At 34.5% G+C, this 23,944-nt stretch overlaps 1 protein-coding gene across 1 annotated transcript in view; it reads right to left on the reverse strand.

The window, feature by feature from the left end:
- The window catches only part of LOC128235799 (hemicentin-1-like), an 89,576-nt gene extending 85,908 nt beyond the window's left edge, over window positions 1-3,668 (reverse strand). The window contains exon 1 of the mRNA XM_052950594.1: window positions 3,551-3,668. Within this exon, the coding sequence (XP_052806554.1) occupies window positions 3,551-3,647 (97 nt within the window). The 5' untranslated portion in view covers window positions 3,648-3,668. The remainder of the gene's footprint in view (window positions 1-3,550) is intronic.
- Between the last annotated feature and the right edge of the window lie 20,276 nt (window positions 3,669-23,944).

Raw genomic sequence — 23,944 nt, forward strand, 5'->3', positions numbered from 1 at the left:
AGTAGTAACTGTCAGAGGTAAAACACTTTGATTAAATATAAACATATACCAGAATCAGATTTACACGAACAAGTTTAACGAACATTGTGTTGTTGCAAACAACTTCTAATCCCGGTTTAACAGTCAAACCAAGTTGAAGTTCAGACGACCATAACGAAGAAGAATAGTGTACCTTAGACGTAGGGACCACATTTCAGACCGTACAAATTATTCGCCCACCCTGTAAATTCCTTGTTGAACAATTTGATTTGAACTGTTCCCTGCATGCAAATGCTATTTTGGTGTTCAAATAAAGCTTCGAAATAGGAAAAGAAAAAAATATCTCTGAGAATGAGCAATATATGAGCAAGATTGAAATTGCACCAGGCTGCTTAAAATAAACATATTAGGAATAACACTCTTTGCCATCCATCGGAAACAATTTATTTAGGTGTTTTAAAAAAATACTACTATCTAATGTGGGTGAATTATTAGTACAGTACACTATAATGTCAGTTGATTATATTGAGTATTTTAATTATGGGAAGTCATACTTAAAAATAAGCATACATTGTATATTTATCCATGCTGGCGTTTCCTTTAGGGGTTTACCTTTTTCCCCTGTAAAATAACTTTCGAAAGTTCTTTTTTGTTAATTTATTGTTTCAGTGGTCCCAGATCAGAAGATTGATAAACTATACAATTGCGAGTTTTAGCTTATTATGTTGTTCTTTTTCCTTTTGAATAGTACTCAAGTTTGCCCAGCATCACACCTGTTAACTAACGATCACTTCCACTACAATGTGTTTTAAGGCTAATTTTTGTACATGGACTTGTTTTGTCTGTATCAATACATATAGGAATATCACTTTCAGCTTGGTTATCTTTTTGTCATAAAGTATTTGTTCTAAGAACATTTCGGGGTAAGCAGCAATTCGAATCGGCTGGCGGCAAAATGGACGGTTCAACTATATTGACTTTTAATAGTTTTTCGAAGGGCATATAATTAAAATTGAACGACGGTAACACATTTTAAGTTAAACATTTACCAACGGTCTGCCTCGATCTTGAAAGCTGGCACGATAAATTGACAACCATTATTATTTGTTTAGATTGTCAAGACAATGTTTCTTTTCTATGCATTAAAGTTAAAAAAGTAAAGTTAAGTCGACATTTTTTATTGTAATTTGTTTCTTTACATTAAATCAATCACTCACAAATGGGAATTTAAGAAGAATATTTCGTTTACTAATATTTTAACCATGAAGTTTCCATTGGTGAAACACACATTGGTGAAGTTGCCATTGGTTAAGCCAAACTCCAGCAATGTGCACACTATTTTAATCAAATTTGACCAATGTCAAATGTGTCAATTAAACGTGTTAACGGTTCATTCCTAGCATCAACAAATGGGTCAGTTCGACTTCAAATAGCATGGGCACGATCTCCGCAAAATCCGCCAATTGCTTGTAACATCCACGAGGGACACGCCGTATAATAAAATGAATTTATGGTGGCCTTATAACACGAGGTCAGTGGCGGTAATGCATGCGCTGAAGCTCACTATAACACTACAAGGCTTACTGATTCTATACTTTAATGCAAAAGGAATAACACGAGCCGCTTTTGTTAAAACAGCAATACAAGACTACAACGGACGATGCAATTGGGAAGCCCTTTCATTTGTCTCCATTATCCATTAACATGCGTGATTTTAACAGTGACGCTTCTCATTTCAAAACAATTTTACCTACCATATGGTGCAACTGATCAAATGTGCAATTTGTCGTACTTATAGAGTTTCACAAAAACTCACTTTTATCAAAACCATTCCAGGTTGCAGCATTTTACTCATATTACAAGACAAAAAATACCCATCACGGCCTTGCATGCTTCTTTAAAATATATATGTATGTGGTGCCAGCTAATACAATTGTTCCAAACACATTCCTTCAAACCTTTCAGGATACGCATTCGTTCGATGTTATTACATCTCTGATCTTTTTACAGATTTAAAGATCATCGTTAGCTTCAGACCTTTAATAATTGGCTTAACTGGAAAGCGTGCTAAAGTCCAAATTCCTGTTTTGCTTTAAAAACATATCCTCTAAAACTACCAGTCCACATTCAATCAAACTTTACAGGAAGCTTCCTTTGGTGACCCTCTACAAAAGTACAACAAGGGCTCACGATTGATCAACAACAACAACAGCAACAACACCAAAATGGCCGACTTCCCGTTTTGCTTTAAAAAACATCTTTTCTGAAACTACCACTCCAAATTTAATAAAACTTTACAGCAAGCTTCTTTTAGTGACCCTCTATAAAAATACAACAAGGGGTCACGATTGATCAACAACAACAACAACATCAACAAACTGGCAAACTTGAAACTGAACAGTATAAAGTGATATTGGGAGATTATCACGTATATACCTAAGAAATAATCTGTGTATTCCTCCTACAAGTTTTAGCAACCGAAGACATCTCGTGAACTTTGATCCTGTTTAGAATGTACACTCCTGTCAAGCGACATTCAGAATCAGTAAATAAACATTACCAACTACTTATCTGACCATTAATATGTGATTAGAAAGTTACAAAAGCCACAACAAAATACAAAAAAATAAAAGTCATGGTGATTTTTTAAAACAGTTTTCTTAAAATAGATATAGATCAATGACTGTAACGTTCTGCTTGTCTTAACTTGATATTATCCATTTTACTAGTTCACGTTTTGAACGGGTTCATTTCTAAATATACTATGCTAATATTTGTTGAGGTGTTGGTCATAATCGCATATCTGCCACATACATTTAATGCGATATTACTAATTGAATGCCATTAGGCGAGTATAGATGTTTTCAAAATCATCTTGTAAACTATTTGATTAAATGTTCGAACCATAGAAATTATACACGAAATTAATGCACAAAATCAAACAGAAGCGGATAAATCTATTTTGATTAAACAAATGCATTAGACCTACAACCGTTTATTGGCATCACAACCTATGCATTTTCAGCGAAACAATCACAAAATCGAGCTTATTGCAGCAAATATAGCAATTATTGCATAAAGGCTAATCTAATATGTGAGGAACTTTCCCAAACTTATTAAGTTATAATATTTCATGAAAAACAATACTTGCACATTGTCAACATAAAGCTTTAGCATGAGATACAATTCCAGAAGATCAGATTTTGATCATTTAACATAGCACATAAATTATACACGAAAGAACGACATAACATATTCACCGTTTTCCCCCATCTTGAATTAATTTACAGATTGACATACGTTGTGTTTTTAAATAAAACGGGAATATACGTTTAGTTTAATAATAGTTAATTGCATGTATGTTGACAATAAAGCAATACAAATAGATCATATATATATATATATATATATATATATATATATATATATATATATATTTATATATATATATATATACCTTATTTAGAGCAAATGAGTGATTATCTGACATGCAAAGGGATCGGGCCAAGAGTTATACCTACATCAGTTACGGCCCTCTCCCAATAGTAGACGTAATTAGTAATGTACTCACCTATGTATATCCTGCAAACTATAACTATCACAAAGGTAATTCTAAAGTGTAAACTTGACATAACTGGAGTATTATTCATTATGAATGGTACATACATGTACTTCAGTAGTTTGTTAAATAATCAGGAAGTTTAAATCTGACCTAGATAATATAACGCATACGACAGCAGATATACTTCCTGATCGTATACATTACCTTGTGAAATCCTATGTAAACATATATTAAAATAAGGATAGTAAATCGTTATAAATATCTCAATTTCTGAAAGAATAAATGATTGAGGTTGTTATCCATCTTCATGATTTATATCCCGTTTGGGAACAGCAGATAAATGTTAATTCTTTCACCGTTGTTAGATAACCTTGATGGAATGCTAATAATTTAGATATATCGGAAGCCATCAGGTATGTTGTGTTCATTTCGATTTGAATTCGTGAAGGCGCTTAAACGAAGAATATCCGAAATTATATAAAATATAACAATATATCTCTTACTAATTCGACCCTTCGAATCGAACATTTAATACATGAGTGCATGGTGTTCAAAATGTACTTAAGATATCATTGTTGATCAGTGTGCGCTAGTGAATCGATTTCCCTTCGATTTGATGGTCATTCCCCGGCGATAACACCAACAGTTATCTTATAAAATACATTTCTTTTCAATGTTTATGTTATTTGTGTTTGTTGTATTGCGACGTTCTATGCATCTAGTCGACAGTTACTCAGGGGTTTATCCTTGTACCTGTAATATGTCGATGGTTAAATACAAACTTTCTTATCTGTATTAACACAGATAATGGCAATTACAAGATAATGCATATACAATGGCGATCTTAAAATAGTTATCAGAAACACAATGTAAAGAACAAAATATTAAATAATATTGCGATTTGCAAGTCAGCAACTGCAAAGCAGAAACAATCGTGATCAACACTACACTCATTTAAAGGAAATGCACTCCTCCAGGAGTAAGGCCCCTTTTAACAGTACATAGTGTTGATCAGTGGATCGGTGATCGGAGTACTGTGTTGAGATGTTGAGTTAAGAATTCTGGTTGCTATTTTTTGTACTCAACACTTTTCGATCAAATTGAAGATGTTATTTTGTGCGTTTAAAGAAAAGCTATGAAAGTATATTAAATACTAATTACAGTACATAAATACGTTGAATTTCATCAAAAGAGGTCAAAAAGATCAAATTCAAATCACCCTTTTCTTGTCTGGAAAAAATCAATGGGCATTTCTTCACTTAAGGAATGGTCAGGTCGGGTTCAAATACCAGACCGAGCTAGTTTAATGACTGATGGAGGGTTTAAATAAAATGACGGGTTATTGGAAAATATTGGTTTTAACAACAACTGCAATAGTTAAACTAGCTCGGACCGATATTCGAACCCGACCGGACTATTCCTTAAGTGAGGAGGGTTTATATAAATGGCGGGCTATTGGAAAATACGTCGTCTGCTGATCGGTTCTCACCGGATTAGTAGCGTCACGCACGAGTGGGCCCAAAAATTTTCTCAAAAATTTGGTCTGGATGAGCAGCCCTGACTACTAACCCTAACCTAAATGTGATTCAAAATCTAACCATAATTTATCCCTTACCCAAAATTTAAACCTCTGAGTACTCGATTTCGCGTGCGATATAGCAAGCATCTTTCAAGGCTGTTCCGCGCATTTCAGACATTTGTCACTGGTGGTTATAGCTGCTTTTCCTAATGTTTGAATTAATCTTGAGTTTGATTTCTGCCAGTATTTATAATTTGTATCGATAATTTACCCTCTCAGGTACAATAAATGGCTCTAGTCATTTCTGAAGGTACATCTTTAGATTTCTTTCGTCGGTTTTTAAAACAAAACCTGCCCTGTACAATTATCATTTTTACTATTTTCCAAAATCAGACGTTGATACAACTTCGTTGGAGGAGTTTCAAAATTTGCCTGTCTTTTGATCCTCAATGGCCAGAAGCCATTCAAAGAGCGGGTAGGCCGGATAAACCGGCATATATTAATAACCGTTACCCATATGACCGTAACAGAGGATGCATAGTTCCAAAAGTTCAAAACGTCTGAACTTCTGTTTGAGGACAGTAAAGACAGCCAAGATGATGATGGCAAGCTACCACATTATGCATTTTGCCGTTATTGAGAAAGCTAAACAGACGGGTTTCCCAGTCGTGTAAACCCAGTCCCGCTTTAAAGGTACGGGGAAGGGGTTGAGTAAAGATAGGAGCAAAGCTGGATGAAAACGAAGAAAATTGAAGACAAAAGCAGGAAGCATAACCACAAGATGGTCAAGTCAACCATATCAATGACTGTGGGTGCGACGGGTACGTATGGTCTGCATGGTCCTCAAACCATTCCCTTCAACCAGGTCTACTCAAATTATGCATACTGAACACTAAATTAATCGTCCACAGACGCGTGACACGTTCAAACGTATTAAAGTATTAATATACCTGGTTGGTAAAGCACTTACGTGTGTATATTCTGCAAACTACAATTATCGCAAACGTAAATATAAAATGTAAACTTGAGATAGCCGTGCATATAAGCGACTGATAATATGACAAGTATGATGTTTAGTGCTGTTAACCCGGTTTGCCCGTTGTCCCAAGCCAATTACGTCAATTAGTACCTACTTTGCATCAATAGATTTAGTATTTATTGCCAAATCTAAATTCGCTAGGGCGCTCACAAAAGATTATAATACAACAAAACATTTTGTAAAACAAACAAAAAAACATTTATTCTTGTACCTGTTTCGCACAAAAGTTTTATAACAGTTTTGGACTACATGACTGAATATGGTAAAGCCTGTGTGATGGCGAGTAGCGACTTAGGATGTAACACGTTTGGGATTTAGCTTTCAACTTCTGCCCTTTCCATGAAGTGCGTAAACAATACAATAATCTTGCGTAAAATCGTAACAATTAATATAATGGTGTAACTTGTTTCAAAATCGTTGTAAAATAAATAAGTTTAAACTTAAAATAATCTTAGTTTTGCTTCTATAACCTTCCTTGAAATACTCCACATATTTCTGTGCATTTGTTTTAAAAATTCAAGATGATGTTACATGTATAACTATTCTAGAAGTGTATTGCTTCCTTATATGAATTAAAAAAACAACATGTGCAATGGAACGTTACGCATTTAAAACACATCTCACTTTTCAAGTGCGTAACATTCCACATCTTTTTAAAACTAAACCACTCTCTGTATTTGTTTTAAGAATTCTTTTTTATTAAGTATTAATTATACAGCTATAAATGTTGAAATTTGTTTTTGTGCACAAGTTGGCATCGTTAAACCACTTTCGGTCAGAAACCTGGTCGCTCAGCTGTCATTGTTATGATGCAAGCCCTGAAAGCGCTTATGTAAAACAAAAGCCGGTCGTTAACGGCACGTGAATTTACTGAATAATGCACGTTTTCTACCGATAACGCCCGGGTTTTTGCGTTTTAAAACACGACAATAACGGACCGAAAACACACATTTTATGCAATAATTATGAATAAGGCACTCTTTATCATTGGAAATTTCACTAGATCATTTGTTTTTGTAATAGCATAGCTTATATTTAGAGGAAAGCCAATGTAAATAATATTTTAAGTATTTAAAATGTTGTTGAAATAAGTGGTTTATTCAAATAGTAACGGAAAATTTAAAATTGAATGATTCTATGAGTAGATCTATATGTCATATTTTCTATATTAGAGTATTTTTAGAAATCGAAGAACTTAAAAATCTTAAAACTACAAAAATATTTAGTGTAACATCTTTTCTGTTCTGGGTAGTGTAAAAGTATCTAGTGTGGTGTTATTGTGAGGACAAAGTCCGTCTGACAAGTTAATAATATATTCAGGATGATGTCACTGTTTCCCTCATGTTTTAGGATCTAACAAACAATTGCAAAAAACTTATGAAATAAGAAGTCATTCAATATATAAGAAATGCAATACATATTAAAAGAAACGCATCATCAATTTTAGAGGGTGTTTATTCCTTATGACTTAAAACAAAAGAAAAGAATCTGTAAATTTTGAAGAAAATGAGGAACATAATGACAACATTACCATGCAAAATGAAGGACATTTTATTTTATTCTAAACATGCTCGTAATTTCAAAATAATTAAGAAAGACAGGTTTTAAAAATATATTTTATTGAAAAAAAAATCTTAATTGGAAAAAAACAACATTTTTTTGCCTCTGAATTGCCTTAAATTATCATTTTTCGTCCAACCATTTTCGAGAAAAATCCATTGAACAAATTATCAACTTTTGTTGTCTTAAAAGAAGAATTTTTTGTTACTGTATAGAGCCCAATATCTGTCCTATCGGAGGAAGTCTGTAAGGTGTCAACTTTATTGTACCTACTGAGCTTGTTTCTGTAGTTTTTCACATAAGTTCTGATAGTATTACAACAATTGATGTAGACGCAGAGTTTATGTACTTTTCTATAGATTTGTTTACTTAAAGGCAGCCACGTATACACGATATAATACAATTTAGTGATACTGTAGATTTTAGTACATACTCAATGCTACAGTTAAAATAAAATAAAAAAAATAATTAAATATATAAATCTCATTTTAAATAGTGTAACTCTATATCGAATGCCCAGTCATGTTGGTAGAATAAACATTCTACATAAAATGTATGCACTGTTACAAATTCATTTAAACATGTCTTATTTCGATGTCAGCCAGAAACTGAAAAGTACTCCAATTGTTTATATTTTATTGGTGAAATTTTGTCGATTTTGGATTTGCAAATTTTTGTATTTTGTTTATACTTTTAACATTTCCGTCGCATTTGATAAATTTTCATATTCTTATTAATGAATGTGGCTGCAGTTTAGCAAAATATAACATCACCTAAGTAAATGTTAATGAACTTCTACCACATGCCATTTATAAAAGATCATATAAATCATAGATAAAAAACCAAAGAATGGAGCATCAAACGGCGTTTCAACTTTTATGTAAACTAAACAATATCTTAGATTAATTTTATAAACAAGTTTGATTCTTCTGCAATATATTCTATTTATACGTAATCGTTCATTGCCAATTCTGAACATGTTTTTTTGTGAGCGAAGCTCGACAGAGCCCTATTACGGCCACATGTATGCACATATACACTTAGCACTACTTTTTAAAAAAGTGCAACCACTATGAGCCTGAAAAAAGACGTGAATGTGATGGAACCAGTATTTTTATGTTCATAAAACATATTGAACGCGTGCATGCCGGACACCAAAATTTCATCAGAGCGTGACGACACTGCGCTCGGAAGTTTTCATCATCGCCAAGATCGGCCATTTTCGTGACTATGTTAATCGAAACGACGAGATGCCAAATAGCGCCCAAATAGGTACCAAAATAGTTCAAAGTATGCTTATAAACAATAACTATGAATACTTTTGGTAAACACACAAAGACAAATAAATCATATTTCTATAGATTGTCGGAGATATATGTTTTGTTTTCACTTGTTCATTAAAGATATCCATGCGCATTGTTTACTATTCTAAACGAACGTCACTATTCTGACAGTTCATTTCCCAGTAGTTGTCATTATAGATTTTACAATATTATTTAAATGTTTGACAATTGTTGATCGGATAGAAATTGCCAAAAATTTATTCCTGTTGGATTACCGATTTAAAAATGACCATGGATTACACCGGTACACCTAGCAGAGCTTGTCACGTACTGAACGTGTAACAGGTATGACTATTTTGTATAAACACTATTCAGTAAATCAAAAAAGGAAAGTATCAATTTCATTAACTTATGACATGCAGTTGACCAGCTCAGAAATCGCTATGGCTGAGTGAGATATTGTCACTGAAAAGATTGATGGGGTGTCTGTGAGCCACAACCATGGCTGAGTGAGAGGTTTTGACTGAGATCAGATGGGAACACCTTTCAATTCTCAACACGCTGTTTGGGATATTAAAACTATAAAGATATACAGGCATTGTGTAACAGGTGCTCTCTTGTGCCATGTAACACCACTTTTGTGTGACAGATTGTTATTATATTAAGATGTTGGACGGGGAGGGAGCGGGAGGGGTATCCCCTCCTGCCAAGTGAAACCAAGGTGGAGCGCGAGATTATGACTGCATAGATAAATGGACGATTGCGGTCCGACACCATGATCAAAGGATGGGAACACCTTTTTATTATCAACACGCTGGTTGAGAGATTGAAACTAAAGAGATATACAGGAATTGTGTGACAGGTGAATTCTTGTGTCATGCAACACTACTTTTGTGTAACGGATTGTTATTAATTTGAGAAGTTGGACGGGGAAGGGTGCCGGAGGGGTTTCCCTTCATGCCAAGCGAAACCATGGCGGAGCGCAAGATTATGACTAAAAAGATAAATTGACGGTTGTAATCCGACACCATGGCTTTGTGAGTGATTGTGACTGTAAAGATGAACGGTTTTGCTTTGATCCACAGATTGTGTGAAATATTGTAAATAAATAGTGTGGGGTGAGCCCTCGTGCCAAGCAGCTCTTTTGGGATGAGAGATTGTGACAATATATGTTGAGAGGGAGCTAGTGGGCTGACACCATAGATGTGTGGGGGATTGTAACAAAGAAGATGGATGGGGAGGGTTTTCTGTCTTGTCATGCAATACAGTGTTTGTGTGACAGTTTTACTTAAACATTGGACGGGAACGGTGCAGGATGGGTGTCCACTCATGCCAAACAACAATATGGCTGAGTGAGATAGTGTGATTGAAAAAAGTGATAGGATGGGTACGAACCAACATCATGGCCATTTCAGAAAATCAGAAAATACGAATGGACAAGAGGGTGTCACAACAAACAGCAGAGGTGAGATAATTATAGTCCACCTAAATGGCCGTCAACGAGTCTTTTGACAATTGTGTTTTACTATGGCAGACTCCAGACGTCCATCATCCTAGAAAAAAGTAGCATAAGCTCCTTGCGCTGAGATACCCGCGGCCACAATTTTGAAATTATCTCCGCTATAAATTCACACTTATACGAAAATATTGTCTACTTTTAAACACATAATTGTTTATGTCATTATGCCAAAAACACATGTTTATATATCATATAACGCTTACATGTGTTGATTGTTTATCAAGTATGCTGATATCTGTAAATTTGGGACAAATCTGACAGGTTGTATACTTGTATAAATGGTATTCATGACCCAGAATATATTAATATGAAAATAACTACTCTCATGACAAATTCAATCCAGTTTAGATCACTGTCGGGTATATTGAACAATGTTGTCACTATGTTTTAACATCGATGCATAATCTTACTATATATTCTTTCACCAAATGTTAAATGGTAGAGAGTTGTAGCATTACAGGGATACTTAAGAAATGTCAAAATAATAAAAAAAAGTATCACTGATGGCTCATTATTGTAGCTAGTCTAAGAGATGTAAATTAAAAACTTGATGGGAATGATGGGAAGGGTTGTTCTGCCAATCAACACTGTGACAATGTAAGAGAGAGTAACTTAAATGTTGGATGGGGAGGGTACGGGAGGGGTATCCCCTCCTGCCAAGCACAGACATGGTGGACTGCGAGATTGTGATTGAAAGACAAATGGGCGGTTTCGGGTTGATGATGTTGCTGTGGGACACAGATCGTGTTAAATATTGTAACTAAATAGTCTGTCCAGGGTGTGGGGGAGGCGACCCATCCCGCCAAACACCACAAGACTCATTGAGAGTTGCCGTACCCTTTCCATGAAACAACATTGCTTGGTGAGATAATTCAGTTTATTTTACCGTCTGTGCCTTGCAAATTTGGAAAAAGGTGATTTTGGGAAAAATACAAAATCAGGCCAAAATAGCTAATATAATGGAAAATATACATGTTTTAACTTTTTTAAGCACACATAAAGCTGTGAAAGAGCAAGTCATATCAAGATTGTGTTTATATTTCAAGAAATATTTTGCTTTTTTATTCATTAACATAATATGCATTTATCAAATTGGGAAAAAATTATAAAAATTTAGGAAAAATTGACAGTTTTTTTGCTAGGGGAAACAGCCTTTAGAAGGCAGTAAATTGCACCAAAAATCACTGGAATGTTACTAAAATCCACTTACTTTACAGGTGCACATGTATGTTATTAAGATGTGCACCTCTATATTTATGCGTGCTGTTCTAAATATAGAGTCCCAACTTTCTTTTAAAACTTTAAAATGGAGGTGCACCTCTTTCATATATACAACTGCACCTCTATATTTAGACCGTCATGCCTTTTCATAGACCTGCACCTGAAAAAAAAGGTTCAACTCTATTTTTTCAACTTCAGACCCACAGCCATTCACTCAAATTTGCGTGCGATAAGGCTTCTCGATAAATCTTAAGCGTAACCAATTTAAATAGCTTGAACCTGTTATAAATTATTTCCATAAATTGGGGCAAAGGAACAACACATGTCATGTTCATACAGTGCTACTTATGCTTAGCAATATGATTGTCATAAAGAAGTTGTGTTACTAAGAACAATTAGATTTCTGTTTAAATCACCTGTAAATGGGATATGTCAGATAAGCACAAATTACAAAACTTTTTTTTGTATATCAGAATGCTCCCATGCCACCTGGGTTTTGACATTACAGCTGTGGACTGATTTTCAGCAATGCAGGTATTGCCATGTTATGTTAAACTGGATGCAATATGTTCGGAAATAAACCGGACTTTTGTCAAGTTTTCTCTGAATTAAAATTAGAGAAGCTTCTGAAAAAATAGACAATTGCCAGTATGTTACTTCCTCTTTGATATTTACATTCGCCTGTTATGAAATCGGTGATAATTTCAATATTGTGCTCCGATTGGATTAACGTGATGTCATTTAACCATTGATCTCGAGGTTACAAATATCAGCTATTCTTAATCATATATGCTCACTGTTTGTTTCGTTCTTAAATGAATTTCTTTCATGCTGTTTGTCAACCGTTTTTTGGTGCGGCTTTGAGATATTATCATTTTCTAATAAAACTGCAGACTTGTATTGGTCTTTTGTCTGTATTGTGCATCTATTCGCACATTTGTTTGCTCTTTTAAGCAAACATTTCATAAATTGCAAACAAGTATCAAAACTTACTACACATATGATGCAGAATGATGTTTCATTTAGCGTGAATATGATTTTTAGCTTATGAACAAGAAAACATGTACTAAAACAGTCACAGTGAGATCCCTATATAAAGAAATATTGCTTTTTTTCATTAATTCATTAATTCATACTATAAATCATTCATGAATATATTCATTTATTTGAAGTTTATACATTGAAAAACTTGATATTTCTGAAGGCAAAAGAAATAAAAAGTGAGCCGGTTTCAGTAAGATTAGAACCTTTTCCCCTTATTCATTAAAGAAAACACCTAAATACACTCAAAATGCCTTAAAGCTGCACTCTCACAGATATACCATTTTTACAACTATTTTTTGTCTTGGAAAAAGCAAAGTTTTGCGTAAATATCTGCAAACCAATGATATAAGATTGCTGACAAAAAATCAGATCGTAAATTTTCATATTTACGTTCGAAAATTAATGTTTTACGGCATAAACCATTACTAACGGTTTAAGAAAAATGCATGAATCATCAATTTTTGAACTTAAATATAAAAATCTGCGTTCTAATTTTTTGTCAGTAGTCTTATATAACTGGTGTACATGGATTTTCGCAAAAAATGTTTTTTTCCATGGCAAAAAATATAAAACGTTCAATCTGTGAGAGTGCAGCTTTAATTAAAAACACTAATTTATTGTTTATTTCTATAGCCAGCCTGGTTGCTGGATCCACAGAGGTATTATCAAGGACAAAAACCAATGCTGGTCAAAACGTGGTCTTGAGATGGAATTCCATACCGTCTCCAAGTAAGAAAGAATTATAAGCATGTCTGGTTTAAACGCTTTCAAATTGCATCTTGGTACTCAATTAGTTGAAATTAACCTTTGAGTTGTCAAAAACTGATTGCAAAATGTCCGAAAGACTATATGTTTCATATTTTTTGTCCTGAAAATCTTTTAATTCATGAACTTCTCTGCATATTTATGCCCGCACAAACGGTTGTGTATGCCTCGAATGAGTGTTTACAGGCATTTTTTATACATTAACAGTAGAAGCAGATAGTGTTATTCTGTGTCGCTTGCAGATTATGATGTGCCAATAAGCTCCAGCTAGCTGCGGCTTTTCGCCCAAGGCAGTGATCATGCAATCTGAATCCAGGAGATACAGCTCTGAATCCAATATTTCAGAATAATGAAGATGTTAGTCAACTCTGTAGAACTTGTATGTGTGTAAATGATTCATAAAAATGAAATTTATAAATAAGCAACTTATAGACAATGGTAAAGTGCTGTACTCTTTAATGTATGCCAAATCTAGCCTTCAAAACAGATACTAAAAGTAACAAATAAATAAAATTGGACAAATTAATGCTATCTCTGCATGTTTTACATCATGTAGCCACCTCGCGCATGAAAACACTAACAGTTGCCATGAATCTTTCAGTTTTGGTGTGGGTTTTTTTGCCATTTCCTTTTTGTGCCATCTGTCCCGGAAGCAATCAGTTTGGCATATATCGGTAATTAGACTATCTATAAACACATGATCACTAATTGTTTTTTGTTAAAATAAACAGTTCTGTTACCTATGTATACAAGTGGACCAGAAAAGCATAAATTTGACAAGTTGAAGCATTTCAGTTTGGCTCTTTTTTATATAAAACACTAAGCCGATAAAGTGGAAAAATCTTATTTTTCTTAGAAAAAAATCTTAAAAATGTAGGCAAGTTTGTGCCATTTTCGTAGTGCTGTTTTATAGACACTATTGAAAGCTACAAGGTAAACTACTTGGTCAGATCATTCCAATGAATGAGGAAATAATAGCTCTTCAAAGGTTTAAGTCTTACCATTTGATGCAAATGGCTATTTCTGCTTTTTATGAAAGTACCACAGGTGCTAATACTCATTCTTTAAGTGTTTAATATATCATTGCCAAACTTTCAGTATGTGTTGCATATAGCCTGAATTGAACTATAGGACTGTTTTGCAAAAATATTATATGTAAAGACTGTTTTGAAGAGAAAAGCCAGGTAAGTGTCTATATGAAACATATAGTGAAAATAACTGTGGTCTTAGGCCATATCTATATATTTTTAACAAAGGTGACTTCATTTAGTAGTGTGATAGCCTCTTCACCTGTGTCAATGAGAACAAATTGACCCCTGTGTATTACTTCAGTTTGATGTTAATCTGTTTCAGATGGGGATCCATCACTTCAGTACCATATTCACCAATAACGTTTTATCCAGTATACCATAGTGGCATCTGGGATTGATCACTTCAGTACCATATTCACCAATAACGTTTTATCCAGGATACCATAGTGGCATCTGGGAATGATCACTTCAGTACCATATTCACCAATAACGTTTTATCCAGGATACCATAGTGGCATCTGGGAATGATCAATTCAGTACCATATTCACCAATAACGTTTTATCCAGAATACCATAGTGGCATCTGGGAATGATCAATTCAGTACATTATTCACCAATAACGTTTTATCCAGGATACTTTAGTGGCATCGAGGAATGATCAATTCAGTACATTATTCATCAATAACGTTTTATCCAGAATACCAGAGTGGCATCTGGGAATGATCTCTTCATACCGTATTCACCAGTAACGTTTTATCCAGGATACCAGAGTGGCGTATGGGACCGATCACTTCAGTACCCTATACCAGAGTTGCATATTGGATCTGGGATCGATGACTTCAGTACCGTAAAAGTGTTAGCCCAGGCATGAATTCTGCCCTGGGCTTAAGGGCTGAAGCCTCCCCCCCCCCAGCTGGGTTCGAAGATATGCTTAGGGGAGGGTTGGTCGTATTTGTCTTTATTTGTTAACAAATGCAGGGCTGATGTGTCCATTAACTTGCAGAGTATTCCCTTATCACTAGATCAATATGTCATGGTTTATAACAGTCATCTGGTCAGTAGGCCGCTAATCCCTTGCCCGGGGGTGGTGGCAATTAACTATGTCTAGATTACTGTGACATTGTTAAAGTTAAAACTAAGCCTAGTAAGTTCTGAACAATTAAGTGTATATGCACACAACAGTTCGTCTTGCATTGCTACCGGCGTATCAACGGATATAGTTTTAAACTGAATGAGCTAATGAATGAGCTAATGTAATCATAATTATAGTACATTCTTGTTCTGATTATGTTGTGAACTGTTTAACTACTATATAGTGAATATTTTACAATTTTACAAGCATATATATATATATATATATATATATATATATATATATATATATATATATATATATATATATATATATATGATACAGTAAATGCATGTTAGTTACTATGCTATTGTTACACACACACACACACACACACACACACACACACACACACATATATATAACGGCATTAAGGAGACAATTTATATATTTTTGTTTTATACTTTATTTTGCTTTTTTGTTAATAATTTAGTATTGAAATGATCATTTATTATGAGTACAATATTTAGGCTTCTTAAATTAATTAACAAAAAATATATGTAATTTGCGGTCTCCTTAATAATTTGTAAGTATGTTGCAGGTTTTAAGGGGACCGGTATATATGTAGAAGGGTTTATGGAGACCAGTGTATATATAATATTATTTTTGAGGCATTAAGGGGACCATCCATATTGATGGCATTAGGGGGACAAATTATATATATCTTACTTTTGACAGTGAAGGCTCCCGTAACCTTAAGAGACAACTTGGTAATAGTATTTTTATAATTGTGTATAATAAATCCACAAACAATGACCAGTCGAACGGGAGGACTGCAAATTTCATAGGATATTCATCGGAAATCTTTAACAGACCATCTCATTCATTAAATGCAAGTCAGATTCAGTCACTTGGTCTCTGTACCGTTTGATAAACAAAATATATAATGACCAGGGGAGGCTCCAGGAATTCTCGTTAGAAGGGGGCGTTACTTAGGGGCGTTTGCAGGAGGATTGAGGGTTACTCAATCAAGAAATTTTTAACAATTTGTAGTCGGAAATGATGCATTATGTGTATATTTTATTATTTTCTTCTCATATATTGACACAAAAAGTAAACTTGGACGATTTTAGAGGGAGCGCACGCCAACTGCACCCCCTTCTCAATCCGCTAGTGAATGGTGACTTAATATTTGATATATTATGGTTAAATAGAACTTTCAGTTGAATTATATAGAAACTGTAAATGCTAAATACAAGTTCTGTGCTTGTAAAAACAATACAAGCTTCGTCTGAATACGAATGTGTCTGTTAACGCTTGAATAGTTAGCTCATGATTAAAGAACATTGTTCATTGGGTTCATTGTGACCCATGGAAGTTTTTTTTATTAAATTCCAACTTCACCTTAAATTTTACTTGCCTAAAACTTTAACCTAAGTCAATCAGGGGCCATAACTTGTATTAAGGATATGGAGTTATGTAACCTCATTGGCTGATGGTCCTGAACAATTGTGTGAAGTATTAAGTCAATTGAATGAAGGGTATAGAACGCCTTAACCAATAGGCTACGACGGTAGACGGTTTTAATGCATGTACCCAATTGCAGATTCAGGGTGGTGGGATCGGTCCCAGCGGGACTGTTCTGAGGGAGGGACGGATGTGGAAAGATTAAGCCCATGAGTTTCACGTACCCCTTCTTAAGTCAATTCCTGGATCTGCCACTGATATCTGTAATCAGATTTGTTGTTTCATAATGTTATAGTTCCTTTAAGCAGTTTAAACCTGTTATGACATCAACATAAACAGACGCATGTTCAGTAAAAAAATACTCTGTATACAACGTTCTCGTACTCCAGAGCAATGATGCTATGCATTATATTTATCACCATCTGACTGACTGAGAAACTGCCAAAACTTTTCCGTTTAAAGAGACTCTCTCATGTTTTGGCACCAAACATATTTTTTTCTCGTAATGCATCTGAAAACACTTACATGCATATTTATTTTACTCCTTGGTACTGAAATTTCAGAAATGATAGTAACCAGGTTGATTTTCTTTTATACTTCAATTGCATTTAAAAAAAACGATTGAAATATTAAAAAATAATCTTGTTCAAGTTGGGAGCAAGCACATAGGGGTGCAGATAACACATAGAATAAAAAACGGATCGCTTATCCACTCGCCCACAGGGACTCATACTAAGGTGTTGAATATTTTAACCTTAATGGAAGTTATTGGTTTATCACGTGATTATGTCAATCAACTGATTGTGCAATAGCCTTTTGTTGAATCGGGTTAGTAACGCATTTCCAAATATTGGACTTCAAAGACTATATGTTAGCACATATCAATATTTATTGAAGGGTTTCAGCCATCAATAGCTTAGTTTTAAAACTTCGTTTGATACGCCATACTTTATTTCATAATAGCAATCTATAAAATCCAAGTAAAAGATGCATTTTTAAAAGCCTTAACGCTTCGCTTATATTAACTCAAAAACTCATGTTCGAAAGATTTAAAAAAAAGTATGTCATAATCAAATCCTCTTTAGCGGCTGAGGAAGCCGGTCCAAACCATTCACATACTTTCCGAGTTTCTTAATACGAGGGTATAGCCAGAAGTTCGTGGAATTGCTTAATACAATAAACACATTTTAATGTTTTTCAACGAACGTCAGCTCGCTATAAAATCTATTTCAGCTGTAAATGACGTATAAAACTTCAAACTGATACATAAAATATAAAGGAAACTACAGCTTTTTCATTAACATGAGATCAGTATCAGTTCAAACGTCAGAATCTGACGTCAACGTCATAACTTATCAAAGTAAGAGCCGTTCGCCGCAATACAACGTCGATGTCTCGCTACCCACTGCCGGTAAATGTCACTGAACCACTCTGACTTGTACGAATACAGGCGTGTCTGAGCTTCACTCTGTAGTGCCTGAAAGTCATTGAAGCGTTTACCTTTAGTTCACATTTAAGTTTCGGAAATAGGGCAAAATCGCATGGTGGTAGGTCTGGCGAATAAGGGGGGTGGGGAAGGATCTCCGCTTCAAGCTGGATTGTCGCGGTAGTCTGTGCCTCCTCCGATCTATGCGCTGATGCATTTTCCTGGTGAAGAATCCACCCATCATGCAACGCCTGTGGTCTCTTAAATGCCATCGCCCTCTACAAGTCACACCTCAAAACCTTAAATGGAGAACATAACTGAGGCTCATAACATTTGTCGCGTATTGCGTACTTCATCAAATATTATGATTAAAACTAGCACTTATTCAATCCCATATTTTAATCATAAACTTTTTAAAACATTGTTTAATGCAGATTTTATCAAGTCCTAAATATTGATATAAATGAATTTTGTTATATATCACTTTACCTTCGAGTAGGAAGCATCCGTCACAGATTGGCTCTGCGGAACTACATGGAGTAGGATTACACCTTGCACATCAAAGAAGACAATGTACATATACTTTCCTATCGAGCAGGATGGTCGTGCCTTCTTCGGAGGCGGGGAACCGGTAGTCTTCCATTGACTACTTTGCTGTTTTGTCTCAGGGTCGTAATAAAACAGTCAGGTTTCATCGCAAGTGACTATCTTCTCAAGAAAACGGATTCCTTCCTTTTAGTACCGAGCTAAGAATCGGCGTGATTCCCGTACTCTTTTGCTCATCTCATCTTCTGTCAGCAGCCGTGGAACCCAACTCGCACTCACTCGACTCATTTTCAAACTGTCTTTCATTATCCTCCGTACCGACCCATAACTCATGTCCAACATCTTGCATATTTCATAAAGAGTGACTCGACGATCAGCGTCAACGATGTTTTTCACGGCCTCGACGTCACACTCTGTAGTTTGTGAAACCGGTCGCCCAGACCTCACGTCGTCACAAATGCTTTGCCACCCCTCACTGAACCGCTTGTGCCACTTGTAAACGAGCATTCGCTTCACTTGAGTTTCACTCGATGCTTCATTCATCAGTTTAAGTGTTTGCGATGGAGTTTTCCCTAGGTTCACTCAGAACTGTATCACTGCCCGTTTTATCAATCTGTCTTCTGGCGTCATTTTAAACAAAATTTAACTATACCGTTCAAGCTAAAATGTTTCCTTTGAAATAAACAAACAAACGCACTGACTTAAAACTTCACTTCATCACACGTTATTAACGTCACGTCAAATGTGCAAACCTTCGCGCCGATTTATTGCTTTCAATGTGAGTGGTCAACAAAACAAGATATTGTCATGGGTTATTTTAGCAACTGCGGAGGAATGCGCGACCACCTGTTTCCATAGTGATCACTACGTTGTCGTTATGACATGCTTTACGATGAAACTCGCATTCTTAATTTCAAATTACCTGATTATTATTGTATGAAAGTTTAAAAGATATGCTGCATATTGTTTTCATTTTATCAAGCTTTTCCACGAACTTCTGGCTATGCCCTCGTATATAAATCTCTTATAAATTTGCCAAATAAAATTCAACATGGGTAAACAATTATAAAAAATAACGTATTTTATGTATTGCAACATATTTATAAAAAAATAGTCACTTGAATCAAATGAACATTTTCAATGTACTTTCTTTCTCACGGAAAGTGGACATTTCATCTTACTCCAACAAGTGTGGGGTATGGTTGACTCTCTTCGTGACTGAAATCAATTATTTTAAACACTTGGTGCATTTCAAATGTAGTCCATATAAACATCCCCTTCAGATTTTTTGACGATTGCATTTCCATGGGAGGTCACTGCGTAGGATAAACATACAAGTGTTGTTTAGCCACACTGTGGTTTCAATTATGTCAGGGGCGTAGCTACCCCTCTATTCATGTGGATTCATAAATGTGCTGGGGGGTTCGGGGCAAACTTGAAAAATTTGAAAACTATGGTGCAATCTAGTGCATTCTGGGCGTTCCGATGTGCATTATTTAGTACTGGAAAATAACCAGTTTTAGATTCATGTAGTCAAGTTCGCATACTGCAACTTTGGTTGATTTTTTTGTCAGAATCATGTGGATTCAGCCGCGTATTCACGTATAGGCGGCTACACGCCTGTATGTTGTGCAAATGAATGTATAATTTGGTTTAAATGATGCATCCTTAATATAACACCTCCTTCCTGCTACACCAATAGAAACTTCATGGGATGTTAATAGTAAAAGAACTAGCACTGACGTTCCTATTTTTGTCTGGGTCATTTAAATAATAGAAAACAATTTACAAGATAAACAAACTAAATTTGTTTTGACTTCTTTAATGAATTATATAAAAACATTGTACAAAGATATCATGACACTTTTAAACAATAAGTATGGTTGTCAATTAAACAGTATGCTAGCTTTAAAGATTTAGGCAAACCATTGGAATTTTACAGCGGTCTTAAAAGGTGTATTTAAAGCTGCAATCTCACCGATTGATCGTTTTGACTACCGGTACTCTTTTATTGTTTGTCTATAAATGGACAATTTTTTTGCATAAATGTCTAGACCCAATTTTAAGTGATATAAGACTGCTGAAAAAAGATCAGATTGCAGTTTATCATATTTATGTTAAAAAATGATGTTTTATGGCTAAAAGCATTACGAACAATTTAATGTAAATGAAATTTTCGGCAGTTTTACCAAACATTTCTGATTGGTTCTATTGTGAATTATCTAATATGACTGAATTAAAGGAATGATAACCAAATCAGCAGATTTTGAGACAATTTTGTGTCTTAACTGACAATCTATAAGAGTGCAGCTTTAAGTGTTGATCTAAAGCTTCATATACACATTGTTTTATTGTCAATAACTGTTTAAAAGGTCTCATGTACTAAATAAGATAATAATTTTCATACAATATCTAAAATTGATCAAAATAAATAAAGTACCATTATACCTATTTCTTAATAGTGCCGTTTCTCATTTGACAATACCATTCAAAGCCATCATTTCAACTATGGATTTATTTTTAACTTTCAACTTTTCTATAGCATATGCAACAAAATATACCAAAAATACAAGCCATGAACAATATGATTGTTCAACTTGCATTATCTTTGACCTTTTGAAATGACCATTTTCCAGTTTTGTCTATTTGTAAGTTATGCCCTGAGGAATAAAGTATGACTGTATGAATCATAAAAAAGGAATAAAAACACTAAAAATATGCCCCAACCCCTGTAATTTCTAATACAGTAGTAAAATCAAGAAATTAAACATTTAGAGCTGCACTCCTACAGTTATACCGTTTTCACATCTTTTTTGTTTTGGAATGAGCATTTTTTGGCGTTATTATCTGCAAACCAATGATAAAAGATTGCTGACAAAAGATCAGATCACAGATTTCATATTTCCGTTCGAAAATTAATGTTACTAACGGTTTAAGAAAAGTGCATAAAACATCAATGTTTTAACTTAAATAGAAAAATCTACCATTTAATTTTTCGCAAAAATTGGATGGTTCCAATCCAAGACATAAAATGAGAAAAGTTGTCAAAACGTCCAAAATGTGAGAGTGCAGCTTTAACGTTTGAAAGTAACTCTGTTTGCCTCGTGCCCCTAAACAGGGTTTAATTATATTATATGCCCAGTGGGTTTGTCCCTGTATATTTGATTGTATGATTGCAGTAATGGATACTGGTCTAATTATCTTCTGACAAATTTTCACCAATTTTAAAGAAACAGAAAACACATATTAAGCTCATATAACGCTGTACAATTTAATCTCATTCATTAGGTTGAGAAAAATTCCCTAAAAATATTAATTGTGGAAACATATCTTATTTAAATACATACAGGAAATCATTTACCCTTTAGTATGAAAAATGCAGTTTCCTGATATTTGAATAGCGGTTCTTTATTTAAGCATCTCAATTCATTCAACATACACATAGTATGTATCAAGTTTCAAAGGAAACCAAATCATTGTAACAATTGTTTTCACAAACTTCTTTTCCTAGTTTCAACTTGTGAGATTTTTTGATGAGCCTGCACCTTCCCCCTCTTATGCTGTGGCTTCAAGCAATAAAGCTACCAGCTCAAGTTGCACAACTGGTGAACAAGACTGCTGATAGTCGACAAACTGCACACTTGATGCCATGATAAATCATGTCCATCGACTTCCAGAATGAAGAAATGACGCAGCACAGAATTGATTTCAATTGGACCTTTCTGTACTTTCATTCCCTTGTTGTAGTCAAAGACTATATTTAAGTGTGCAGTGCGGGATCTTGAGAAGCTTTCTGCTCCTCTGATGAAGTAAGTTTGGCAGCGTGTAAAACTCCTGTCTACTCATATGCCTGGACACCTGTGATCTATGTCTTCTTGTGTGTGCCCAACCATCACCTGAAAAGAATTTAGAGGATTTAGTTAGTGCTTGATTACAAGTCAATGTGACGAAACAAGGTCTTTCATTTATGCCACCAAGAACTAGTATTCCAAGTCTCATAACTCGTATGTTAACTCAAAGCAATTGAGCAGAAACTGTTTGGTAATTAATTTTAAGTCACTGCTTCCACTTATACTATCAGTAATATTGAACGTGAACTGACTGACCCAAATGCTATTCTAAATATTTTTTATGGGCAGAAACCTAAGTCCTATTGACACAAAAGTAATCCAATTGTATGTCTTCACAAAACATTCTACAACAATATTTGTCAATTTACCTCAAAGATTGATTATTGTTTTTTAGTCAGACAAACACAGAGATGGCCCTATATCGCTCACTTGATTTGAGAAAGGATTCTAACTTAGTTATTGTTTGGACACTTACTGAACACTTTTGGTCTGACTTTATTATGCAGCTGGTGAAAATATTAAAAGTCCCTGTATAATGGGCTTACAAAAACATGAAGAAAAAAATGTATTTGTTTAAAAATTACAAAGGGCCATAACTCTTACAATATTTAAGTTTGTATTTAGCAGAATAAAAAGCTTTTCCTAAAATACAACCTTAAAACTATATTTACAAGTAAAACAAAAAAATTTGCAAACATGTTTTTTTTGTATCTGGTTTTTGAGAGAGAATGATCAGAAGAAAACATCACATATTCACAATCATATTAAAAAATTATTTAGTCTTTTTTAAAAATTATATTCTATTTCAAAAACACTGCAAAAGACAAGACACTTGCTTTCAATTTATTGATTTAATACATTGATGATTATCAATTCTTATGAAGCGAGATGGGTCTTACACTGTAACCGGTGCAACCTGCATGTTCTTAGTTGCTCAGTTATTACATTTCTTGAAATTCTCCTCTTGATCTGAGCCACGCCAAAATGATGGGAGATGCTTTTGTTTTTCCATTGAAATGTAAAGCACCTCTGTGTTTCTGTTTGTCTCCTGAAATAGTAA

This window comes from Mya arenaria, chromosome 5, assembly GCF_026914265.1.
Source record: "Mya arenaria isolate MELC-2E11 chromosome 5, ASM2691426v1".
NCBI lineage: Eukaryota > Metazoa > Mollusca > Bivalvia > Myida > Myidae > Mya > Mya arenaria.